Here is a 24,863-nt window from a genome sequence, read left to right as displayed (position 1 = left end):
TAAAAGTTAAACTTACTTATTCTATTAAATAGACAAAATATGGAAGATAGTCATTATAAGACACCAATAAAATAAAAAGGAACATCAATACAACAAAATGAAGTGCTATAAAATAACTCCTCCCTAGGCCAAGGACTTCTAAGGTGAGCCTCTAGCATTCCATGCTTTCCAACAGATCAATGGTCGCTTTAACAACTATCTTGATCTCCACCGGTGTTTGAAGGCCCCCTTCAACTGGGTCACCGCTTGATCCTACTTTTGTTGTAAGGATGCCGATGGTTTAGAAGGGAGGGAGGCCGAAGAGTCTTCTCAAGACTCTAAAGAAGAGGAAGATGTCGATTCATTGATCAGTATCATGGGTCCAAGATAAGTTAATATTTTCTTGCCTCATAATCGAGAAGCCATTATCTGAAATTGAATGCTTTAGGATAATAAAGGATAAAGTGTTTAGGATGTCAAGCATTATAATGGTGTAATTTCATCAATTCTAGAGGTAAAGTATGAGGGGTGGTGAAATTTATTTCAAAAAATTAAAACATCATTTCCAGATAGTACATTAAATGGAACAAAAGAAGTTGGTTAAACTTAATAATTATAATCAAGATGATGTTGTAGAAGTTACTGGTCTGTAACTGCTATAACACAGACTTTTGCGATACTTTCTATACTTTCTATGTAATATCTCTAATCTATTTTAAATCAAAATGTCTTTTCCTCTTTAGTATATATCACTTTTTTATTTATTTTCTAATAATAAAATATACATTAATATCCCAACAAGACCGACCAAGTTATAAACAACTAATAGTTCTTAAAGAAAATTTCTTGGACTAAATCTTTTATTACATCATTTCAATTAAAAGTGGAAACATAAACTAGGGGGGTCCATGGGTTGTGCTGTCGTCATTCTGAGCTTGCTTGATTGTCAAAGCCTCTTGTCCCATCGGTCCTGCCTCCTGTATTAAACAATATAATGAGTCTAAAGACCCAGTACGTTCAAACCATAATAGTCAATAATCAAATCCACTAATTTAGGTTAGACAAGGAAAGAGATATAGGTCGAAAGCTTACATGCCGTAAACATAAGGAAAAATATTCAATTAACAAAATTAACTTAAATGCTTTCATGACATAAACGTAACAGTTCTAGTAGAGTTCAGTTCAATGAAAGTGGCCTCATAACATAACCGTTTGATCAAATATTTATCCTAGCGCTAGGTTGGTAGGGATCCAAACCTCGGAATGAAACCACTACCCATACATAGTTTGGCAAGCTCCCCGAGCGTAGGTCATCGGTTCATAACTCAACCCATAATTTGGTCAGCTCCCGAGGCTTAGATCCCTGGTTCATAATTCAATTCATATATAATTTGATCAGCTCCTCAGACTTAGGTCCCTAGTTCATAGCTCAATCCATCCATAATTTGATAAGTTCTACGGACTTAAATCTCCGATTCATACCCTACCCATATGAAGTATTGTTTGACCACAGTCAAATCACATGTCTCAGAAATACCACAAGTGAAATTAAAGATCGTGATCATATATGAATCTTACAACTATGAAACAAATGCCGATAAGTAAATAGTAGTAGTAGTAATTCATATAACATAGATTTTTTTATAGGTACGATGGTAACACATGCACATTGCCATGTCGATTACAACCAAAACTTCACTGTTCGAATCTACTTATCATATTTATTTCCACACCATGAACATATTTTTCCTAATGGATTGGATTTATTGTTTATTTATTATCATAAAGTGGTAAGTTATCTTATAAAAGTAATTCATATGAAATAACGATTTAAGCAGAACAAACAATAATAAACAACTCTATCATCCTTACGTTGGAACCCAAATAAATCGACAACATTTTATACGCTACATGTAATTGATTTATATCGTATAATATGAAAGAAAATAGTTAAGGAATTCTCGATGGTTGGTTGAGTTCTGAATCAGAGGATTAAGCCATAAAGGATTCACATTGTTAATCATGTACGAATGAGCAAATAAGAAAACTCCATGAAAATTAAAAATGATATATATAGAAAAATAAAAAGGATTCATACGTGGGGCATACTCTGCATATAATCTGATATTCACATAATATAGAATCTATTAGATGTCTAAAGAAAGATTTAGAACGTGCTCTAGCTAAGGCATAAAACAACATGAAGGGAAAATAATACATAACCATACTACCACAAGGATTCGACTTAATTCATAATCTGTTTGGTGCATAAAAAAAACTGATGAGCCGCAGAGCAAAATAAAGTATAACCTTTCTTTTCAAACTAATATCCAACCATCCTAACCTATATCTCCATCTAGAAATTAATCAATTTAGAAATCTCTTTTCAACAACCTATTTTAATAGATTAATTGTTGAACTAAGATGGTAAAAACGTTTTTTTTTTTCTTTTGCGACTAAACTTCATGTAAAATATAGTACTCAAATAATAATAAAAAAAAAAAAATTTAATGGACGAATAATATTAACAGAATTTTTATGAATTTTTAGAAATTTTCTAAAAATTTTTCAGATTCGTATGATATATTTTGCGGAGAGATATTTATGAACTTGGGAAAAAAATCTATTTGGAATACAACAAAAAGGAACAAAAAGGAAGTTGATTGAGAAACTAACATTAGGTTTAATTAAAAATACCTAAGTTTAACTTTTCATTTTACCTTTTATTTTTCTTTCTTCCTCTTCCTTACCCGTGCCCTAAACTTTGCCACGCTGAAGCCTTCCTCTTCCTCGATCATCTCCTCCGCGATTTCTCTCGATCCCTCTCTTCTTCACGATTTGTCACCGCCCTCTCCTCAGATCCCGATCGTCGCCTCCCTGACGTCGTCGTCGTTCGACCACCATCGGCTGAGTCTCCGTATCTGCTAATCTCAGCGAGCACCCAAGCCCCTATTCGGTCGTGCCCTAGCTCCAGATTTCCGTTGCCATCGCATAGTCGGCCATAGGATAGCAAGGCTGGGAAGGGTACCAGATGACCGGGGGAGAGCCGATCCATCGCCGGCAGCCGATCCTCTTCCACCTCCGGCCACATGAGTGCAAGAAATGTTGATCCAGCGCCGCCGAAGTAGTTCTATCCCATTGCTACTTCTTCTTGCACTCGACGGTTGCCTCAATCGCTATTGGTTTCTCTGTTCTTCACGCGCATCATTGCCTTCTCTCGATTTCACCAGCGTCTTGCGATCGTGATCAGCTGATCTTCCCTTTTTCCTTTGACGAACGCTTGAGGTCATTCTGCTGCATCCTTTCCACTGGATTCTGTTTCTGTTTCCCAATTTCAGTATGAATCTCCCAGACTGCCTTGTACCAATCCGGCCAAAAGTGGAGGATCGATTGGTACGAGACCAATATACATACATAAACAACATATAACATATTCATCAGCCCACACGGCTGCAACATATATAACCACGTAATTTATATAACACAGCCTACCCGACTGGACATAAATCAATAAAATAACCACGCAATTAATATTAAGCCCACACGGCTGTATTAAAAGCACAGTGGAAAAACGAAGAGAAAATCGACAACTAAAATTTACTAGCCAATTTGGCTTACACAATCACAAGATCACGATAGTAAAATACCACGAATCAAACTCTAAACACAGACAAATTCAAACAATACTAAAGCTACTGAATACTAAAAAAAATACAAGTAAAGCGGAAATAAAATCAATAAATGTCCTCAGATATAATGTGGGAAGTGGGATCGGCAGTCGGGACTCTCCAAGTATCCATAATTCATCTACCTGCCACCTGGCGAAAGAAAAATCAATTTGTGGGGTGGTGAGTATTGGAACTCAGCGAGTAAGGAAAGATAGTACATGAACATAATATACAAATAGAAAGTGAGCCAAAAGCATACAGTCTCATAAGAGGGAATAACATATACTAAAACAAAATCATAATAAATGCTCATACCTAAAACCATATCCTAGGTTAGTAATAGAAAGTCAGAAGTAGCCATATCCTAGGTTAGTAATAGAAAGTCAGAAGTAGTACTAATCTGCTACAGTACTACTCATAACTACAAAGGAAATATGTAAGGTATATACAAACATCCAATAAATAAACCAAGGACTAAACACCTACAACGAGGATAAATCTCAACATAAGAAAGCATAGCAGCATAAGTGAGCAACAACAGTAAGTAAACAATAACAACATATGTAAACAGCAGTAGCCAAAGCAAGTATAATAACAGCGTATGCACGGATGGTCACTCCCGCCCACCTCTCTGCACCATGACCCCCTGTATAGTCGAGAGGCCGGGTCAATGACAGACTGTACACCACTCCAGCTACCACTCTCTCGAGTGTTCGAGGGGACAGTTGCATAGTAGCTAACTAGCTACATCTGCGACGGGGTCCCTGCTGCTCGCAACTCTAGCTATCATTACCTATGAGTGACCGAGTGGAAGCACAACAGGACAAGCGGCATCAACTCCAGCTACCACTCTCTCAAGTGGCCGAGGATGCGGCCCTGGTCAACGACTCTCTTGACCCCAAGGGAGAATTGGTTGTTGACATACATGCTATGATATGATGCGCCAAATGCAACAGTTATCATACAAATATAAGCAGAAATTATATATGCTACATGAAGCCAGCATGCTCAATACGGTACATAAACAAACAACAGTCATCATACCAATATAAGTAAAAATTAGGTATGCTACATGAAGCCAGTATGCTCAATATAGTATATAAATAAACAACAGTCAAAGCATACAAACATGGTATCTAGTATCTGCTACTTATCATGGACAACAACAAGAGACTGTATAGATATGGAAACGAATATCTCAAAGATCACATGGAAGTATCAAGCGCAGGAAAAATAAGAGTGGAGTCAAGGTAAAATAGTCCTTATCCAAAATAGTTCATGCACTAAGTTCAAAGAACTACAGAATCAAGGTAAGAAGTACCCGCCTTAAAAGAAGATCGTGACCAGAAATCCAACGTCGAGATGGCCGTCTCGAATCAAAGTCTTGCAAATAATATGATATATGGTTTAGCTAATCACATATACAACAACAAGCTAAACTCCAAAACTCAATCCTAATTCGATTAGGTAACTGTTTAATTTCATCTAATAATCCAAATCCAACTAGATGATAAGCTCATCTTTAATCCACCAATCAAATCAAGATCTACCCAAATCCACATATCACAACAAAATAATCCAACACATCAACTACTGAGCATTATGAACCCGACATACACAGTCCATCCACATAATCAATTGTTAGCTATCTATCCACTAACTAATCTAACTCATTAATCAATCTCCACTAATCGTCACACCAAATGAAATCCAATAAGCAACGAAATTAACTCTAAAACTCACCTAGATCCGGATGCCCCGCTATAGGACTCTCAGCCGAAGAACCTGCAATCAAAATCATGGCCGGAGCTAGGTTGAAATGCTGATCTCCCAATTCGGTAAACCTAAATCACAAACAACACATTCACATCCAAGCATTAGACCTAATCCTTAACCCACAACCTAATTCCAACATCTTACCCTTATGATGAGGTCTCCCTCTGTTGGCTCGCGGCTAGGAAGAGTGGTTGCTGGATGAAAGTCGGAGATGAAACAAAACTCAAAACCCTCTGAGACTACTACTCCGTTCTTCACCATGTCCGACAGAAGCTTGCCTGAAGGGGATGTAAGGGAAATGACAAACCTTGTTGGAGAAACCACTCCATCAAAGTCCAGTGACTGTCGCTGTTGTAGGTCCGCCAGAAATCACCATCATCTTCTTTGTTGATGGTTGCTATGGAGAAGTGGGAAGGGGGCTTCGGGGAGAAGAGAGGAGCAGAGTCATGCCTAGTAACCTCACCCAAGCCCCAAGCCGAATCTCCACTGCCCGACGACGACCCACTGGAGGAAAAGTAGGCCAACGGTGAAGACCAAATTAGGGTAGAGGAGATGACGCTAGGGCACGGAAGAGGGAGGCGGTGGTGGCTTCGGCTCCCGGCGAGTGCTTGGCATCCACGATGAGAAGAGGAGGCGGCGCTACGACTTTAGTGCTAGGGCACAAGGACGGCGACCTGTGGTGCTCGCGTGAGGAGAAGCGAGATCCCGGCTGCTGTGGTGCTCGTGTGCGAGGAAGATCAGCGACGCTGGGTGAGGGCTCGGGAAGAGAGGAGCTCGGTGGTGGTTCGACGCAAAGGGGAAAAAGAATCGGGTGAGGAAGAAGAAGGAATTAGGGCTCGGTAATAAAACTTAGAGTAATTAATAAAAACCTTAGGTTAATTAAAATAATCAACTCCCTAATAAATGGATATTCCAATAGGCTTTTCCTAAACTTATAAATTCTTCCCCTCAAAATATGTCATACGAGTTCAGAAAATTCTCAAAAAATCTCTAAAAATTCCTAAAATTTTTGTTAAGGTTATTTGTCTATTAAATCTTATTATTTAATTATTATCTGAGTGTCATATTTTATAATATTTTCGGTAGCAAGCACATCTTCAGTTGTGGATCACCAGCTCATCATCTGGGTTTAGGTGAGTTTCGAAGATAATTTCATGTTTACATTTGATGTGATTACTGTGATGTGGATTGGATTGATGAATAGACATGAGTGAATAAAGTTTGTGATTAGTTGTAGTTTGTTACTTACAGATTGGTTGATTTATAGGAGTACATGATTGTTAATAGAATCATTAGATTGATATCATGATTGGTATTTATGGATTGTGATGTTAATCGATTATTGTTGTGATAACGCTTATTGAAATGAATTAAGTGATTCATGATGATTATGAAGTTGTTTGTCTTCATGGATTAAATGATTTGTTGTTTGATTATGGTGCTAGATCGTGGATTGTGTTAATTGAGTTAGATGAATTATATAGAATTGATTCATGATGCCTAGTTGATTTAAGATGTGGATTAAATGATGTGTTAATTGAGGATTAATTGATACATGATTGATTATACTAGTTGGATTGTTAGTTTATATCTTGGTGGATAATTGAGTCATGTTAACAAGAGGGGTATCTAATTGAATTAGATTAAATCATAAGGGGATTAGTTGTGAAAGAAATGTTGGATCAGTAAAGGGAATTAAATGTTGATTCATAATCGAATTAGGATTAGGATTAGCTATTTGGCTTATGATAGAACTTAGCACTATTATGTATTCTGTGTTGCAGGATACTAGTTGGAGACACATCTTGACGTGACATTATTTATCACGATCGGCAGATAAAGGCGGGTACTTCTTACTTTATCTCTTTAATATATTGATCTTAGTGCATGAGCTGTATTTTCAGATAGTTCCTGTATTTATGTTGACTCCACTCGTATTTTTCCTGTGCTTGATACTTATCCACTCAATCTTTGAGAAACTCATTTCTATATCTATACAGTCTCTCGTTACTATCTATGATATTTAGCAGATACCATATACCAGATACTAGATATTAGATATTAGATATTGGATATATGGATATTAGATACCATGCTTACTTGCTTAAATGTTATTATTTACACACCTTATTGAGCATGCTGACTTCATGTAGCATACATGTTTTCTGTTTTTATATATATGATGACTGCTACATTTTATGCATCATATCATTGCATGCATACTGACGACCATGTCTCCCTTGTGGTTGAGAGGGTCGTTGGTCAGGGTCGCATGCTCGGCCACTCATGGGTAGTGGTAGCTGGAGTGTGCCGCTTGTCCTATCGTGCTCCCACTCGCTTACTCATGGGTAGTGATAGCTGGAGTTACAAGAAGCAGGGACCCCCATCGCAGACGTAGCTAGTTAGCTACTATGCACCTGTCCACTCAGTCACTCGAGAGTAGTGGCGGCCTTTGAGTGGTACAGTTATCATCGATTCGACCTCTCGACTATACAGGGGTCGTGGTGCAGAGAGGTGGGCGGGGTGACCATCCGTGCATACGCTGTTATTATTATACCTGCTGATGTTATTACTTACTTATGCTGCTATTACTTATTTATGCTACTGTTGCTTACTTATGTTGATATGCTCACATAGGTTGAGATATATACCTGAGGTATAAGTTTAGACACTGATTTACTTATTAGTAATATGTATATATCTCACATGTTACCCATGTAGTTATGAGCAGTACTGTAGCAGGTCTTTGCTACACTTGACCTTCTATTACTAGTATAGGATATGGTTTCAGGTATGGACACTTATTATGATATCACTGTAGTATCTGCTATTTTCCCTACGAGATTGTATACCTTTGTATTTCTAGTTCTTTATTATGTTCATGCACTATCTGTCTATTACCCACTGAGTCTTAGTACTCACCACCCCATAAACTGGTTTATTTCACCAGATAGTAGGTAAAGGATTTATGGAGTCGCTTGGAGGTCCTGTTCACCAATCCCACGTCACATTCGAGGACGATCTTCTGGTTTCGGTTTCTTATGTTATTTTGTTTTGGATTTGTGATCTTGGCATTGTAATAGTTTGATGAGGACTTGAAGTTTTGTCTTGTGGTATCTTGTATTTGGTTTGGTGATATTGCGTCAACCGAGTCGGCTCATAGTTAGTTGTTTTGTTCGTTTCATGTCCATTATTTTGTGATTTTCGTTGTGCTATGTTTCAGCCGAGTGGGTTGCATTATTAATTGTGTTGTTATGCTATGTTTTAGCCGTGTGGGCTGCATTATTAACTGCGTGGTTGTGTGTATATTCCAGCCGTATGTGACTAATGTATTTTGTATGTATGTATGCCTCAGATTGTCACCGGTACATAGAAGATGTTGCCAAAATTTTTCAGTAGGGACTCCTTTGGGGGCGTGACACTCCACGACACCCGGCGACTCTTCTCTCCCGACGGCATCTATCTCACCCTCCTTCTCTCTCAGGGTTTTTTCTTTTATAATTGTTGCATATGACTTGGTCCAACCACTAAATCATTTATTTCCAAATCAGATAATCCATTACCATACTCATTAAATCTATTTATGGCTCAAAATGTTCATCATGAATTAAATATTTTATTATCATATGTATACTAATTCTGAACCGTGCACCTCCTTAGCCATATCATGCATATAATTAAATTGATTGCATATGCATATATTAATTAAATTCTATCCATGAAATTAATTTGCCATGATATGGATTCCAGCTCATCGAAAAAAATGTCCAAGAATGAATCCAAGATGGAAATGGTCAAGGGGGAGAATCCTAACGAGGATGCAAACGGTAATATTATAAATACAAAATTTAAAGATCACATAACATGTTTTAAGTATAGTGAAAAATGACACTACAAAAGTAAATATCCAAAGAATCGATCCGCACAGTCGGAGGCAAAGGAGGAATCGATGCCTGGAGTCCAGAAAAGGAAGGACCATATAGAGTACTTCAAGTGCAAAAGAATGAGTCATTACAAATTTCAATGCCCAAAGAGAAGACCCAAGTATCCAAGGGGGAACAATTAAGGTAAATAAATTTATTTTACATGAAAATTTACATACTTTAGATCTATAGATTGTGATATGAATTCAAAAATACATAAAAAATCCTACATTAACATTGTTTAACAAAAATAATTTAATTAATAAAAATTTAATTAATTCAAATGTAACTAAAATTGATCAAATCAACTCAAACCTTAATCATAACATATATCTAGTTAATCAAAATCCATTTATTCAAAATAATTTCAAATTAAATTAAAATAATAATTATTTAAAATTAATTAATAATAAACAAAATTTAACTAAAAATTTAGAAAATAAAAATAAAAATTTAAAAATTAATCCTTTAACCTTTGAACATAAGAATTTAGAAAATAAATTTTTGGCTTATAAAAAACAAAATTCTACCTTGAATATAAATAACAAATAAAATAATTTTTCTAAATTTAAAAATACAAATTCAAATTTTAGAAAACTATAAAAAAATTAATCTTTTGAAAAATAAAATTGATAAATTAGAAAAGTTAATTAATAATTTTACTAACTCACAAAATCTAGATTTGGGTTACATGTCTAAGTCAAACCGAAATCAAAATCTTAAACCTCAAAAATCATATTATAATCAAGTATCCTTTAATTATGAAACTAATCAATAAAAATAACAATAAAGTAATAATAGTCATAATGATAACAACAACAACAACAACAATAATAATAATAATAATAATAATAATAATAATAACAACAACAACAACAATAATAATAACAATAATGATAAGAACAACAACAACAATAATAATAATAATATGACTTGTTTGAATTGATTGACTTGCCATGATCATGCATACTTTAAATCATTATTGTTTACAATGATTTTTACAACTAACCCAGTAAATCTCAAGTTCATACAATGTTTACAACTTCAACTAAGTCTTGTTTAGCCACCCTATTTTGTTTCGTGCATATCAAACTTTTTGCAATGTTTGTGGGCGAACAACGAATTATGTTGTCTGTATCAAAGATAAACTTGATAAAGAAAATGGAGATGTAGAAATAAAAATGTTTACTCATTGTTTCCCAGACTTGTTTTGAGAGCACAAACTCTATTACAGTGTTATCAAGAAGAGAATTGATTTTCACCCCCAGACTATGGTACAACGGAAGAATATCAAGTTATCATCCAGACATTCACTATTCCATCCCAACAATAACACATTTACAAAAAAAATTTCTCTAAATGAGACGCATAACGACAAAATGTTTAACTTTTGGACCGCCTACCACAAGCATTTCCTGATTACTCTACGATCGATGGGAAACTTTAATGGGAGTCAAGCCAATCACCCCAGGTATGACCTTGCTTAGTTCATCGTACGGAAAGTCATTTTGTCCCACATTAATTTATCTACCAATATTTTATCGTGAGACTAGCAATATTAGAGTGTCTATGATGAACGATAATACGATATCACCTTTTACTCAAAAAAAACAAAAAACAAAAAAACAAAACCGTCTGCTTCGATAATTAGTCGAACAAAACTTAGACACTTTATATTATCTCAAAAAATATATACGAAGGGAATCGATTCAAACATCAAATGCACTCCTGTGACTCACCAAATTGTGCCTATTTAACAACCTGAAATGAGCAAGGTCAAGGTTTCATTTTCGTGAAAAGAGTATCACAACAATGTTTGTGTCTAAGCGTTCTAACCGGCTTAAGCTACGTTTTAAGAATTCCGGACGTCGTGTGCAAACCACCATGTGAATGCTAATATGAATTCCGGACGTCGTAAAAAGTGTTAATCACAACTACAGCTCATCTGACATTTTTAAGAGCAAGAAAGTGCGTGGATCTTGCAGACAAAAATGGATAACTGTCTCTTTTTTGTCGGCCACTGAACAACGAACAGCATCTGTTAAAACTTCTGTGATTAGTCTATCCAACCACAAGAATTGCCTCGACTGGAGGAAGATGAATGTGGTCCAGATGGAAATCGAGGGAATTTAGCTTGGTCCGTCCTTGCTCCATGGATGTTGTAGTCATATGGATCACTTCTCCCAGGAAACTGGCCGAACGGGACCTGACTAATGGGCCTTGCATACTTTGTCATATCAAGATGTGGAGCATACCGATCCATCACTGACGACGCAGGGCCACCTGTGAATTGGCCATAGGAAGGGGGAGTGTATAGATGAGAATGTGTACTTCCTAGCAATATCATTAATGTTGTCATTCACAAGATTTTCGGAAATGTCATTACCTCCCGCTTTAACAGAAAACTCTGCTCCAGAAGTAAAATGTGAATCTCTTTCCTGTGAAGTAAAATGTGAATTATTATTGTAAACAAAAATATTTATGAAGGGTTCTTTTTGATGAGTGACAAAAGGAGGAGAAGAATGGTTTAAGTTAGAAATCTAAAATAGAAATTACCCGTAACTTAAACATATTTGTCAAATATCGAAAAGGGGAAGATTGTTGGTGCAATCGACCTCCAAGGTTTTAATGTCCGACAAATATATTTAATGGAGCTTGATCAAGGGAAGTTCTAGTCGTGGCTAGGCAAGGGTGAGAAGTTAACTGAGTGACTAGTTCTAACTACGGTTAGTCAATGGAAGTCCTAGTTGAGGCTAGGCAAGGGAAATCTCGATAAATCATGAAATCCAGGTAGAAGGATTTGAGAGGTCTAGATGACCTAATATTAAATCCCTAGTGGGTCGATCCAATGTTGAGTCCTAGTGAGTGAAGTCAGGTGGAGAAAACCCAAAAGGGGGGTAACTCTAGGTTCTGATGAGTGAAGCCATATGAAGAAAATTCTAAGGGGACGTAACCTTAGGTAACGGAAAGTCTTGGAGGAATGAACTCCAAGCAAGGTTGTTCAGATGGTTTCCGGTCGACTGCACATGGTCGACTAGACTAGTGGATCTTAGTAAATCTAAGTTTAGTTTTACCATAGTATTCTATATTTCTATTATTGGTTAATATAGTATTGTAGGAAAAGCCTTAGTAGATCAGGGATTAGACACTGAGCAGAGAAAGTTCAAACAGGTCTGGAGGACCATGTTTGGTAGGTAAGTTGAGGTAAGCAACTGGAGAAGAGTACTGATAGTGAGGTGGTGTTCTGGAAGGTTTCCAGTTGAGATCAAGACTGTTCTACTGTCAAATACTACTCATGCATCTTACTACTCATATATTATATTGTGCTAATTTTATTTTACAGGGATATTCTATTTAACATTATTATACAGGAATCAGACTAATCGATCGACAAAACCAGCAGATCGATCGACTGAACCTGGATGACATGGCAGAGATCAGATCAAACCAAAGCAAAGATGGAAGCCTGGCTGATCGGTTGACTAAACCTAGGGATTGGTCGATCAAAGGATCGCCTTATTAATGATGAATTAAGTGTAAATCTCTTTCCACTGTTCGATGGACTGAACAAGGTGATCGATTGACTTAACCATTAAAACTCATAAATGAACAAGGATCAGATCTCAGAAAAGAAGGAAAGCACAGGGTTTAGTCGATCGATAGGAGGTTTGGTCAACCAAACAGATCAATTGACTGATGGGTTTATCAGTCGACCAAACCATGCTCAAAAAAGGGGAGCTCGAGGTTTGAGGCAATAATTAATTTTCGATTCATCTCTGTGCATAGTGTCTATTCGTGCTATTACTCTGCTACTCATCATCAAGCAAGCTACTGCTCCGACCAAGTGTCGATAATCTTCATCTCTATTCTTTTCAGTATATTAATATTTAGCTTGCATTATACTTAATCTTATATAAGATAGTAGGTTATTACTATCTTATACTTCATTTATACGAATTACTTTTTTCCGAAAGTTTCATAAAGAAGAGTTATATTGAATTGTCCAATGTGCGATTAAGGATCACAAGTCTTGGAGTAGGAGTCGACATAGACTCAAAATCAAGAAACCACCTGAGTATTCTGTATTATTTTTCCGCTGCTACTTTGATAATCGTTTTATGAATTGATACAAAAAGAAAGAGTTTTTAATGAGAGATATTCGCCCTCCCCACTTTATTGCTCCTTTTTGATCCTTCAATAAGATGAGTGAAAGAAATAGACGCATTAATAACTATAGCTACTGAAGAGTTCAGAATTTATTTTGGGATCAACTATGATTTTTCAATCAATTAGGGGTTACTACTAGGTGTCACTCATGATCTATTCATACTTAATGGTTAATTATGAATTACCATCATAATCAAAAATCTATTGGGTCACACACACTATGAAAGTATCTAAAAGACATAAACAAGTTTGAGAATAAGATTCTCATAATGAGAGAGACTAATTCTGGTAGGACTAAATGAAGGGCAAATATAGAAAGTATTTACTAGACTAGAGACATTATTAGGTCATGCCTCTTGTAGGCAAGTTGGGTCCATTTTGGTTTAGTTATGAACCAAAATTAATTGGTTTGATTTTAAACCAAGTTGGTTTGGTTTTGAACCAAGCTTATTGTTAATTGATTGGCTTGGCTTATTGGGTCTAGGTTTGGACTAGCTTTTTAAACCAGATTGGGGATATATAAAACCCCTCCATGTGGTAAAAAGAAAGAGTGAGAAAACTTTTAGGTTTTATTTTCTTCTCCTCCTCTCCCTCTCTCTCTCTCTTGTTGTCGCCACCAACCAAAAGGGGTCACCCCCCATTTTGTTTCGCCGCAACCCAATCCAACAGCCAATAGCCTTATTGTCGACTCCTCTAGGCACTTTTTGCCATCTACCGTGGTCCATAACCATGGGTAGTAGGACATTCAATTGTTGAACAAAAGCTAAGGGGTTGCTCCGCCCTCCTTTTGGTGTCGTCAGGTTGCAATTGCTGTTGGGCACCAAATCGAGCCGTGGGTTTTTCTCTCAGATTGCATCTCGTCTCCTCTCTTTGGCTAGTACCAAAGTGGAGACACTACTTATGGCTTTGCAAAGTTGTCTTGAAGAAATATGAGCATGGATAAGAATAGAGGTAAGTCTTGTGAGAATTACAAGTTGATATCATTTCCATTAAATGTCATCCAATAGGTATAATTCCTACACAAAGTTTTTAATCTATGGTTATGTCTAGCACATCTGTATTCCTATGGTTGCATGTGATGTGCATTGTAATAATTTTGAATTTTTTTTCTTCCACTATATGTTCTCCGAAAACATATTTTACACACGTAAAGATTCACATGATCGACCCCAACACTTTATCCATTGATGAAACCTCTTGATTTCCTTTTCTGTGTGATTTGATCAATCACTTGTAATTACCATATTTATTCTATCGACTGATCCATTTGTCCATCGACGGATCCCTTTTTCTGTATTTGCTTGACCTTGATCTTATCCCTACCACGCTGTCTGGATTGGTCAATTGAACCTCCATGTTTAGTAGCTTAAACCCTCGGTCAACCCAGATCTTTGTTTTCTATAAAATAAAGTTAGAACAAGCAGAATAATAATAGTAGTCATAAAAAATAGAGTTAGATAATAATATGCATGAGTAATATAGATAGTTAGAATTATCTTAATCTCGACTTAGAAACCTTCATCGATTTTTTCAGTCGGATAATCACCAAGGTTTGTCCCAAATATGACACAACCTCACCACTCCACTCTAGGAACTTACCTCAACTTATTCGCTAAACATTTAGTCCTCTTGTTTGGACTTCATCTGCTCAGTATCTGATAGATCTATTAGAGCTTCCTCCAGATTTGATATTTAGTCCTCTCTGACCTATTGAATTCATCTTGCCAAATGTCTGGCCCACTTGACTCATCTAGACTTCCTACCTGGTTTCCATAATATGTAAAGATTTCCATTGCCTAGTATTTGGTCCAATTAACCTACTAGGTCTTTCCAAGTTGAGCATCATGTATACTTGATCAATCCATTAGATCATAATATAACTTAACTTAAACCTTTGATAACATTGAAATATATATTCGATTCTAGTACTCTTTGCACCAATACATTGTATTTTTTTTGAAATGATATCTCTACTACAAATCATTCTCTCAAATCTCGCTGAATATTTTTGGGTTTATAGTCATTTATTGATAAATTGACTTTCAATCTTAGAAGCAATAAAAGAAATTGTTCATACAGGATGATTAGTCTTTCCTAAGCAAAGGCCACACTAGTGTTCTTCTAAATATTTTGTAATTGTCAACTCTATTTCTCCATTGTCCATGTATATTTTTCTCCAACATAAATTGTTTTAACTCTCATTTTCCTTGAGTCCTTTATTTTGTAAATGAACCATTTCTTCATAGCATACTCAACAAGCGCATCTTTAAAATATTTTTGGTTGAGAATATCTACACAAAAATCAATAGTTTTTTTAGTTACTATTACTATCATTGAGTGTAGTGAAGAATATGAAAGTTAAATAATATTACATTACATCACTATTTCAATTGAGTGCATATTATATTATGAAACATAAACAAAATAATATCATTATACTACTATTTCAAAATATAATAAAAAGTTTCTTATTACATATTAAAATTTACATTACCTTACTAACATAAAATTCATCACTGTCGTCTAATTCTTACCTTTGCCACATAACAAGTGTTGAGTTTACATAGCCATCTTTAGATAATGGAAATGTAGTTTCAAGGTATTATCGAAACTGTAAGTGCACGGTTAAGTCGTTAAGTAATAAAAATATTGATCCACAAGGACTGTTGATTAAGACTAGTCAAGTTTGTAAAGCAAATTATGTAGACAATCAAAGGCTATGTATGGTCACAAATGCAAGAGAGAGAAAGTGAGAGAGAATTAGTTGGCTTTGGGGGTGATTCTTGGATTTCAGTTTCACTATAATGTTAGTTAATGTTCCTATATATTGTTCATATCCTTATCTCAATATTTACACTCTTGTAGAGATTCTAACTAAATTATTAGTACGGACTTGTGAAGGTCACTGGAGTATTTACACTAATTTCCAATTCAATTAAGTAAACAAGCAACTCTAGAAAGTCCGCTTAAAGGGATACCCTCTATTACAAAGGGCTCCACAGTCATACAATCTAGAGTTTTTTCCTTTACTTCCTAATGTTAGAATAATGCTATTAAGTAAAGAGATAACATAAAAATTCCTATTAAAGGTAAACCTCCTGTCACATGAGGGTCTCCCGATCATATAGTCTAGATTATAGAAGTCACTTCCTAACAGTAAGTTGGGAAAAACCCATTAAATTCTAATTAGCTAATCCCTTGTAGAGAATTGGTTCCCATTTCAAGGCGATACTCTAGAAAGTCTAGTTAAAGGGATTACCTATGTCACTAAGACATAATCAATCATTTACATCCAAATGCATTCATCACACACACATTTAATCAAACACAACATGGCACAACACAATAAAATAAGTCATAAACATATCATAGAACAAGGAAATGATCAAATACATAGTTCATACATCAATATTACATCACAATTACTCTCTATATCCTACAATTCGGAAGATCTACTCCATAGCAAAAAAAATTACAACCAATTGATAAAGAAAATAACAATCTACAACTCAATACACAAGATAGGGAGAAGAAAATACTTATCGATGCGTTGCCGGTCTTCTTGGATGAAATTTTGTTTCGGAGGTGGACGGATTATCAAGATGGATGAAGATGGTTGCTCTAGGGTGGGAAAACCCTTTCCAAGGAAGGGGATGGAGCTCCTGGTCTAATATAAGTCAAGCAAGAGTTTGCTTGACCCTTTTATACCTCCCCCAAACTTTCCATATCTGCCCCTTTTGTTGGGCTCTGCTAAAACTGATTTTTTTTATCACTTAGACCCAGTTTTCTCAATTTATACTCTTAACCAAACTTATATACCTTGAAATTATTGACATTTTGATAGGTGGCTTGATCCATGACTCCAACCGAGTAGAAAGTTATGACTCCTCGAAATTTTATTAGCAATTTGGGTTAAGCAGATTTACCATATTTACAGGGCTCCAGTACTCACCATAGCAGTTTACAACATATATGGAAGGCTAGTTGATAGAATTAACAACTACTTGAATTATTTGAACCTCGCTTTACACTTGCTTACACTCGCCACCCAACACCTTGCTTGAACCATTCTCTAATACAATAATAGAGAAATGTCAAAGTCAATGCCTTGAGCTAAGTTTCGTCGCTTTCAACTTCATGGTTAGGAGGGAGGTGTGTGGTCGGGAACAACTGCCTCATGAAGACTGTCGAAGCTATAAATTGCACTGGTTGCCAAGAAGAAGCTATTGGATCATGATAGAAGAGAGAGGGGGTGAATCTCGTTCGTTCGAAATCTTTTCTTGTCGTAATAATAAAAATAAATCAAAGTATAATTTGTAGCAAAATAAAAAGAGGCAAAAACTCAATGACATAATAATTTTTTACTTAGGGGGGTGTATTAAAACTAGACTTTTAATGACTTTTAATGACTCTTCTAAAATTTAAAAGTCTAGAGGTATTGAAATTAGACTTTTATAAACTCTTTACAAATTTAGTGGTATTCAAAATAGATTTTCAAAGAATTATAAAAAATCATGTGGTATTCAAACTTGACTTTTAAAGACTCCATAAAAATTTAAAGGTATCCAAAATTGTAATAGATTTCCAAGGATTAATTCTTAGAAAATTCTTTAGTATATATTTAAATGCCTTAGGTATTACCATAAAAAGTAAAAAATTGTCTTCCATTTTACCTAGAGATTTTGACAGATTTTAATCGCACTAAACTCTCTCAAGACGTCTCGGGTTGTCTCCTCTCACGATAAAAAAAACCTCCTCTCACGACCAAGAAATTCTCCTTCAAAGGTATGATTGTTATTGTTTCGATTGTTCGTCTACAATTTTTCCCTTATTTCATAACGATTGGTACTGTTTCAATTGTTCGTGTATATATCTACAAATTTTCCCATCCCGATTGGTACCATAAACCTATATATTTGTCTACCGTCTCTAACACAATCTCTAACGATTAGTATATACTTTTTTCAACAATATGGGTCAACGTAAGTAAATATTGAATTATTATACGAATAGTGGAGCAAAATTTTTTATTTGATTTCATTTTGTAATGGGTGTTTGATTTTATTTTTTCTTTTATAAAGCACAATTTGTATATGCAGTACAAAGCACAATTTTTAATAACGATTTGTAGAATTTATTATATAGTATATTCACAATTTGTATACGATTTGTATACACAATTTGTATGAATAGTATATAATTATATGAATAGTGGGTCAACGTAAACACAAATTGATATACGATTCGTATACACATCAAATTGATAACGATTGTATGAATAGTGGGTCACAATTGTATGAATATTAAATCAAATTGATACTATATTCGTACATTATTCGTAAATTATATGAATAGATATCAATTTGTGTATACAATTTGTTTAAATGTTCTGCTCCACTATACACAATTTGTATACGATATACTTTTTTCAACTCTATGGGTCAACATAAGTAAATATTGAATTATTATACGAGCAAAATTTTTTGTTTGATTTCATTTTTTAATGGGTGTTTGATTTTATTTTTTCTTTTACAAAGCACAATTTGTAATAGTAGAATTTATTATATCTCTAACGATTACTATTATATGAATAGTGGAGTAGAATTTTTTATTTGATTTCATTTTTTAGTGGGTGTTTGATTTTATTTTTATTTTATGGAGCACAATTTGTGTATAGAAAATTAATCGTAGAAACTTCGTGTAAAATATTTTTCTTTTGTGGTTCATAGGTGGTTATTTTTGCATCATTCTAACTCAAAATCGACTTTGAAATGTTGCTGGTTTTGGATTTATATAATTTGGGAAAAATGGAGCAGCTGCTCTATGTTCTGTAATTTCCAATATTCATTTTAGCAAAGAACAAATGATCAAAGAAAATATCAATTATTTATCAATTTTTATACATGATGGCTTGCTTTTATAAACATGTGCAAATATGTAACCGAGAATGTATGAACTTTGAGGCATTAGGGAGAGCATATAAATAACATAGTATTTTATTTTCATTGAAGGAGTCAATGAAAATCTCATATAGTTTAATAGTGAAATTAATAAATTAAGAAGCATTTGATCGTTGAAATTTTCTTTTTCTGTTTAATTGGCTGCATAAGCCAAACTTTTATTATAAAACAACAAAGAATATTGTTATATACGTGCTCATCCACCATTTTTCTATCTTATGCATGCTAAAGAAGTACTATCAATGGGAGATTCACAAGCAAAATATAATATATGGACTGCGGAGGAGAGCAATGAATTATTAAGACTTATGTTCGTAGTCCATTGACTACTATTCTAAGGCCCACGATCCTTGATCGCTTTCAGTGGACAATTCTAATATAGTTCTTCCAGAGGAAGCCAAATCGTACAATATGAAAAGATGATAGTAACAATCCTACTGTCTCTAATGAATAAATGCAAGTATGAAAAGAATTTACCAACAACACAAGTATGAAGATTTAGCAAAGTTGTTGGAGAGCTTTTCCGAGCAGAGGTATCGTCACTTGCACGAATAGTAGTAGCAGAGACAAAATGAATCAGAGAGAAAAGTTGTACTGAGCTCGAACCTCGAGACATTTTATAGACATGGTTCGGTCGATTGAAGCCCATTCGGTCGACTGATAGTTTTGGTTGACCGATTCTCCTATCAGTCGACTGAATCCTGCACCTTTCTTCTTTGCTGTGATCCGATCTGTGCAATCCCATGATTTTTGGTGTTCTGTCGATTAATCATGCTGATCGGTCAACCGAGCCTTTGAGTTGTCATTCACGCAATGATTCGATTTGATTTTCTGCTGCTTCCTTTTATGGATTGGTCAAATGATAAACTTTATCAATCGACTTATCACTCTATGGATACAAAATCTGTGAGCTTCGCTCTGATTATCTTATTCTGCCCTGATCCATTGATTGAACCTCTTATTTAGTTGACAGAACCATTTGTTAACCCAGAATTTTGATTTATCTACAAAACAGAGTTTGCAGAGTAATAATCCTGTAAAGACAGAGTTAGATAGATATATATATATATACATGAATAAGACAGCACAGACTATCTTAATCTCAAATTAGAAACTTCTGTCGATTTCTTTGATTAGATTAACACATAATGTTTGTCCCTACTAGGACACGACCTCATTGCACTCCCTCCAAGAGCTTACCTCACTCACCTGTCAAACATTTGATCTTCCATACCTGTTTAGACTTTCTTTGCTTAGTGTATGATCGCATAATCTACTAAGATTTTTTCTGTAATACTAAATTAGCATAACAACAATAATAGTAATGCAAAATAATATTCGTAAAACTATACTTAGGTTTATCAAAATCTGCTGGTCTAGTTGACCACAGTCGCACATGTTTGGAGGTCACTCCTCTAAGGCTTCTCATTACCTAAGGTTACCTCCTTCTAGGATTTTCCATTATCTGGTTTCACTCACCAGGACATTTACCACCTAGCTTCACTCACTAAAACTTTTTCTTGGAGTTCACTTTTCCAAGACTTCTCATACCTAGGGTTATCTCCTCCTAAGGTTTTCCTCTTGCCAAACATCAGGTCACCTTGACATACTTAGACTTATTAGTCACTCGGTAGACTACTCACCCTTGCAGTACTCGGTAGATTACTCACTACTTGCTAGTTACTCGGTAGACTACTCACCACTTGCAGCCACTGAGTAGACTATTACCTACTTGTCAGTCATCTGATCAACCTTGACCTGATTTTAACTTCTCACTTTGAGTAGGTCAATCTTGACCAAGCTCCATTAAACATATTGTCAAATATTAAATTCATGGAGGTTGATTATACCAATAGAAATTTCTCCAGCGCTACATTTATTATGTTTTCTCCAAGCACCTCTTCTGTGTACAATAAGTTGCAAAGTTCATTGAAAATGATATTCCACCAGAGCAATGATTTTTACTTATGCCCTGTTTCCTGTTTTCTCTAACAAGAAGCTTTACCGTTCGTCAAAAAGTATTCGCCATCGGCCTGATGTTTGCAACCTTATCTCCGTTCTACTTTTTCACATAGTAAAGAATCACCATTCGTTAAAAAATTAGTTGCACCATTGCCTGAAAATTAGTTGTACCGTTTGTTAGTCGTCTTTGGTTTGGATGCAGGTTGTTTTCTTCAAAAGAAACGCCTTCACGATTAAGATTTTTTTTTTCATAGAAGAAGCTACGTGATGTAGACAATATCAAAATGTCTACGCGATTTAGGAAGAATATAAAAACAGCTACGCTCTTGGGTAAATCATCATTTTATTAATTAGCCGTTTTTATTTTCTGTCATATGTTTTTTTTATTTTCATGGTCAACTTTTATTTTCTTCGTTTGTTCGTCGCCCAAATGAGATAATGATAGGAACATAGCCAATCAGAGATAATCTATCAGCCACGTGTCCAATTTATAGTGGCCAGTAGGCGGGTAGCTGAGTCTGGCTTTTTTTAGCGGTCAGGAGCCACCGCTGCATTGAGTTGGGTGTCTCAAAAACTTCGCACCGTTATGGCGGCGACGGCATCTGCAGCGTTGTGCCCCGCGGCGGTTCTCACCGGAGCTCGCATTCCCTCGCCTGTCGTTGACACTGCTCGAGCCACCGTCCGCTTCTTCTCTCCGCCTCGACTTTATTCTTCGTCCAAACTCCTCCATCTTGACTCCCAATCGCAAGGTATCCTTCTCGATCCATCCTCCTCTCCAAGTTCCTTATTTGGGACAACTAACTCTGGATACTTGTGAACAAGTTGGAAATTTATATTAATTTAGCTTGAATTCCCCTAATTTGTTGTCCGGAGGCTGCATCCCGTATTTAATTTAGTTTACTGCAGTTTCGATTAGCCAAAGATTAAATTTTTGAGAAATTTTGTAGGTGTTGCTTGCCCTAATCTTCCAAAATCATAGCAACAAGCTGTCTCTTTTTCTATATAAATTAGTTTATTAGATGTTAAACGTTAGGTAAACCAATAGGTGGTGCCTGATTAAGATCTTTAAGAGCAGATGTTTGCAGATTCTTTTCACTCCGTGCAAGAGCTTCTTCAGATGAGTCATCTTCCTCTGCAGATGATGTTCTTGCAGATTTGAAGGCGAAAGTATGCCCACTAAAGTTCTCCTTATTTGAATTTGAATGTGCAATATTTCATTTCATTCTGTCATTGTAATAACAGTGGGATTCACTGGAGAACAAATCCACTGTGCTCTTATATGGCGGCGGTGCACTTGTAGCGGTGTGGCTATCATCGGTTGTTGTCGGGGCAATCAATTCAGTTCCTCTGGTATTACCATCATCATTGCATATTCCTCTGGACTCACTGAGTTTTTTTTCAGTGACATATTTTCATAGTTAAGATAACTACTTATTAAGTTGTCTGAAATCATTTTTCATAATCAATCATTCTTGCTGATTTGAGCAGTTAAAACAACTAATAACAGGACTGGTGTTCTTTAACCATGCATAATATTGAGCTTAATTTTACAGTTTGCAGAAAGAGTGGTATGCCTTCTTTGATCTACTCAAATCTCCTATATTTTTACAGCTTCCAAAAGTCCTGGAGTTAGTAGGTCTTGGATATACTGGATGGTTTGTGTACCGGTACCTGCTTTTTAAGGTACATCTTGTGTGACAAATCTATGTTCTCAACAATTTCCCGTTTAACTTGGACAGTTGCTTATAATACGCATAAAAAGCTTGTCTTTCACGTAACATTGGTAATTGTTAAAATTGTATTGCTTATTCTGAATCCTGTAATTTCTATAGGACTTGAAAACACCTTGTAATTGGTGAAAGTAGTCCGATCATTCTCTATAAGATAAAGGCACCCAATCTTGTTCATATATATAAAACGAATAAAGAAAGAAATGTAACAAAAAATTGTGTATGTGTTCTACAAAACCAAACCAAGTTTTGATAATTGTTTGTGCACTCTTCGGTTCCGAAGATGTAAGATTATGTACATATTTATACATTCATTTACTCAACATTATTGTGTAGCTTTTTCTAAAAAGTAGATATAGGTAGATCAACATATTATATTGGTTTAATCAACATAGAATCTTATAATATTTAATTTCTCCTTTTAATTCTTTGTATTTCTCTCTCTCTCTCTTGACATGTTGAGCATCATTCACAGGAAAGCAGAAAAGAGCTTGCCAGTGACATTGAAGATTTGAAGAAAAAAATTGCTGGCTCAAGTGAATGACTTCGGTTAACCGCCAATTCAAGGAGTTCATTAGCATTTTACAATTGAGAATTTTTATCGTGATGCCCATATTTATTTATTAGCTATACGACTATTAGGAGGTGCTTATGCAATCGTTGATTTGTTAGATGGCAATCCAAAGATTATGGCTCACTGTCCAAGACAAATAACTAGTATTTTCCCTTGTGTTGTATGATGATGATTTCTTATATTTAAATCACAATCAGGTAATCGGAGCTAGTCAGTATGGCTGGAGTGTAGGCTTGGACATGATATTTTGGTTGAATAAAGTTTGGTGTCGATGACAATTGAACTACATGCTCTTAGTTTGGTTAACTGACAAATCCACTTCATACTTATTGGAAGCAATTCATATGAATGAGAGTATTTGGGTGAATTAGGAGCAGCCCGAATTAATTGGAAATAGTGGATCTAGTTCAGTTGAAAGCAAAGTTCATCCAGTCTAGATAAAGTGAGAAGATTGCATCCAAGTTGGATGAAATGGGAGCAATTTCGTAGAAGAGCAATAATATGTGCGGGAAGCAGTTCCGATCCCGTTCACATGAATTGGGAGCAGTACCAGGCTAAAAAGGTAAAGTGACGAGGTAAATTATAATAATAAAAAAAGAAGTGATTATGTTGACCTAAGTGTCCTTAACAATTTGTCCTGCGATTATGTGGAAGAAGGTAAATCATGAAGTTAATTTATGGCTGACTGTTAGATTGGTTATAGGGTGAAAAAAGATTTTTTTTTAGAGCATGTACGCGTTGAGATTTGACCCCTATTTATTATAATAAATCTGCCATCTTCTAATTAATTGAGCATCTTGTGGGGGTTGAAGTGATGAGATAAAGGTGCAACAAGATGTGAAGTAGGAGTGTTAGTGTGTGTATTTATGTGTCAAAACACTCCTTATATATTTTATGGATAATTATTTTATAAAGATAAATATTTATCATTCATTATTTATTTTTGTACATATAAGATTAATGATAAAGTCCTACATATTAATGGGTATATTAATCTAAAAATAGTCCTTGATCTGATAGATATCTAGAGAGGACATGGATATCTAGATTAACGCTGAGTATGACTAGGTTGAGATAGAACAAGGGATGAATATCTAAATTATACTTGAAGATGTTGGTCCCAT

General features: G+C 35.4%; 1 protein-coding gene and 1 long non-coding RNA gene across 2 annotated transcripts; one reads left to right on the top strand and one right to left on the bottom strand.

Moving 5' to 3' along the window:
- Window positions 1-710: 710 nt before the first annotated feature.
- On the bottom strand, window positions 711-3,353 carry LOC122045549. Its single transcript, XR_006130012.1, has 2 exons — window positions 2,700-3,353; window positions 711-956 (listed from the first exon to the last, which is right to left on the bottom strand). It is a non-coding gene; the product is annotated as an uncharacterized LOC122045549 (long non-coding RNA).
- Window positions 3,354-21,978: 18,625 nt separating this feature from the next.
- LOC122045548 (protein CURVATURE THYLAKOID 1A, chloroplastic-like) lies at window positions 21,979-23,902 on the top strand. Its single transcript, XM_042605816.1, has 5 exons — window positions 21,979-22,184; window positions 22,511-22,602; window positions 22,678-22,785; window positions 23,047-23,118; window positions 23,641-23,902. Exons 1-5 carry the CDS (start codon window positions 22,022-22,024, stop codon window positions 23,707-23,709), a joined length of 504 nt encoding a protein of 167 aa, XP_042461750.1. The 5' UTR covers window positions 21,979-22,021; the 3' UTR covers window positions 23,710-23,902.
- The last annotated feature ends 961 nt before the right edge of the window (window positions 23,903-24,863 follow it).

This window comes from Zingiber officinale, chromosome 2B, assembly GCF_018446385.1.
Source record: "Zingiber officinale cultivar Zhangliang chromosome 2B, Zo_v1.1, whole genome shotgun sequence".
NCBI lineage: Eukaryota > Viridiplantae > Streptophyta > Magnoliopsida > Zingiberales > Zingiberaceae > Zingiber > Zingiber officinale.
The sequence above is the reverse complement of the archived record's forward strand: the minus strand, read 5'-3'. Positions and strand labels throughout refer to the sequence as shown.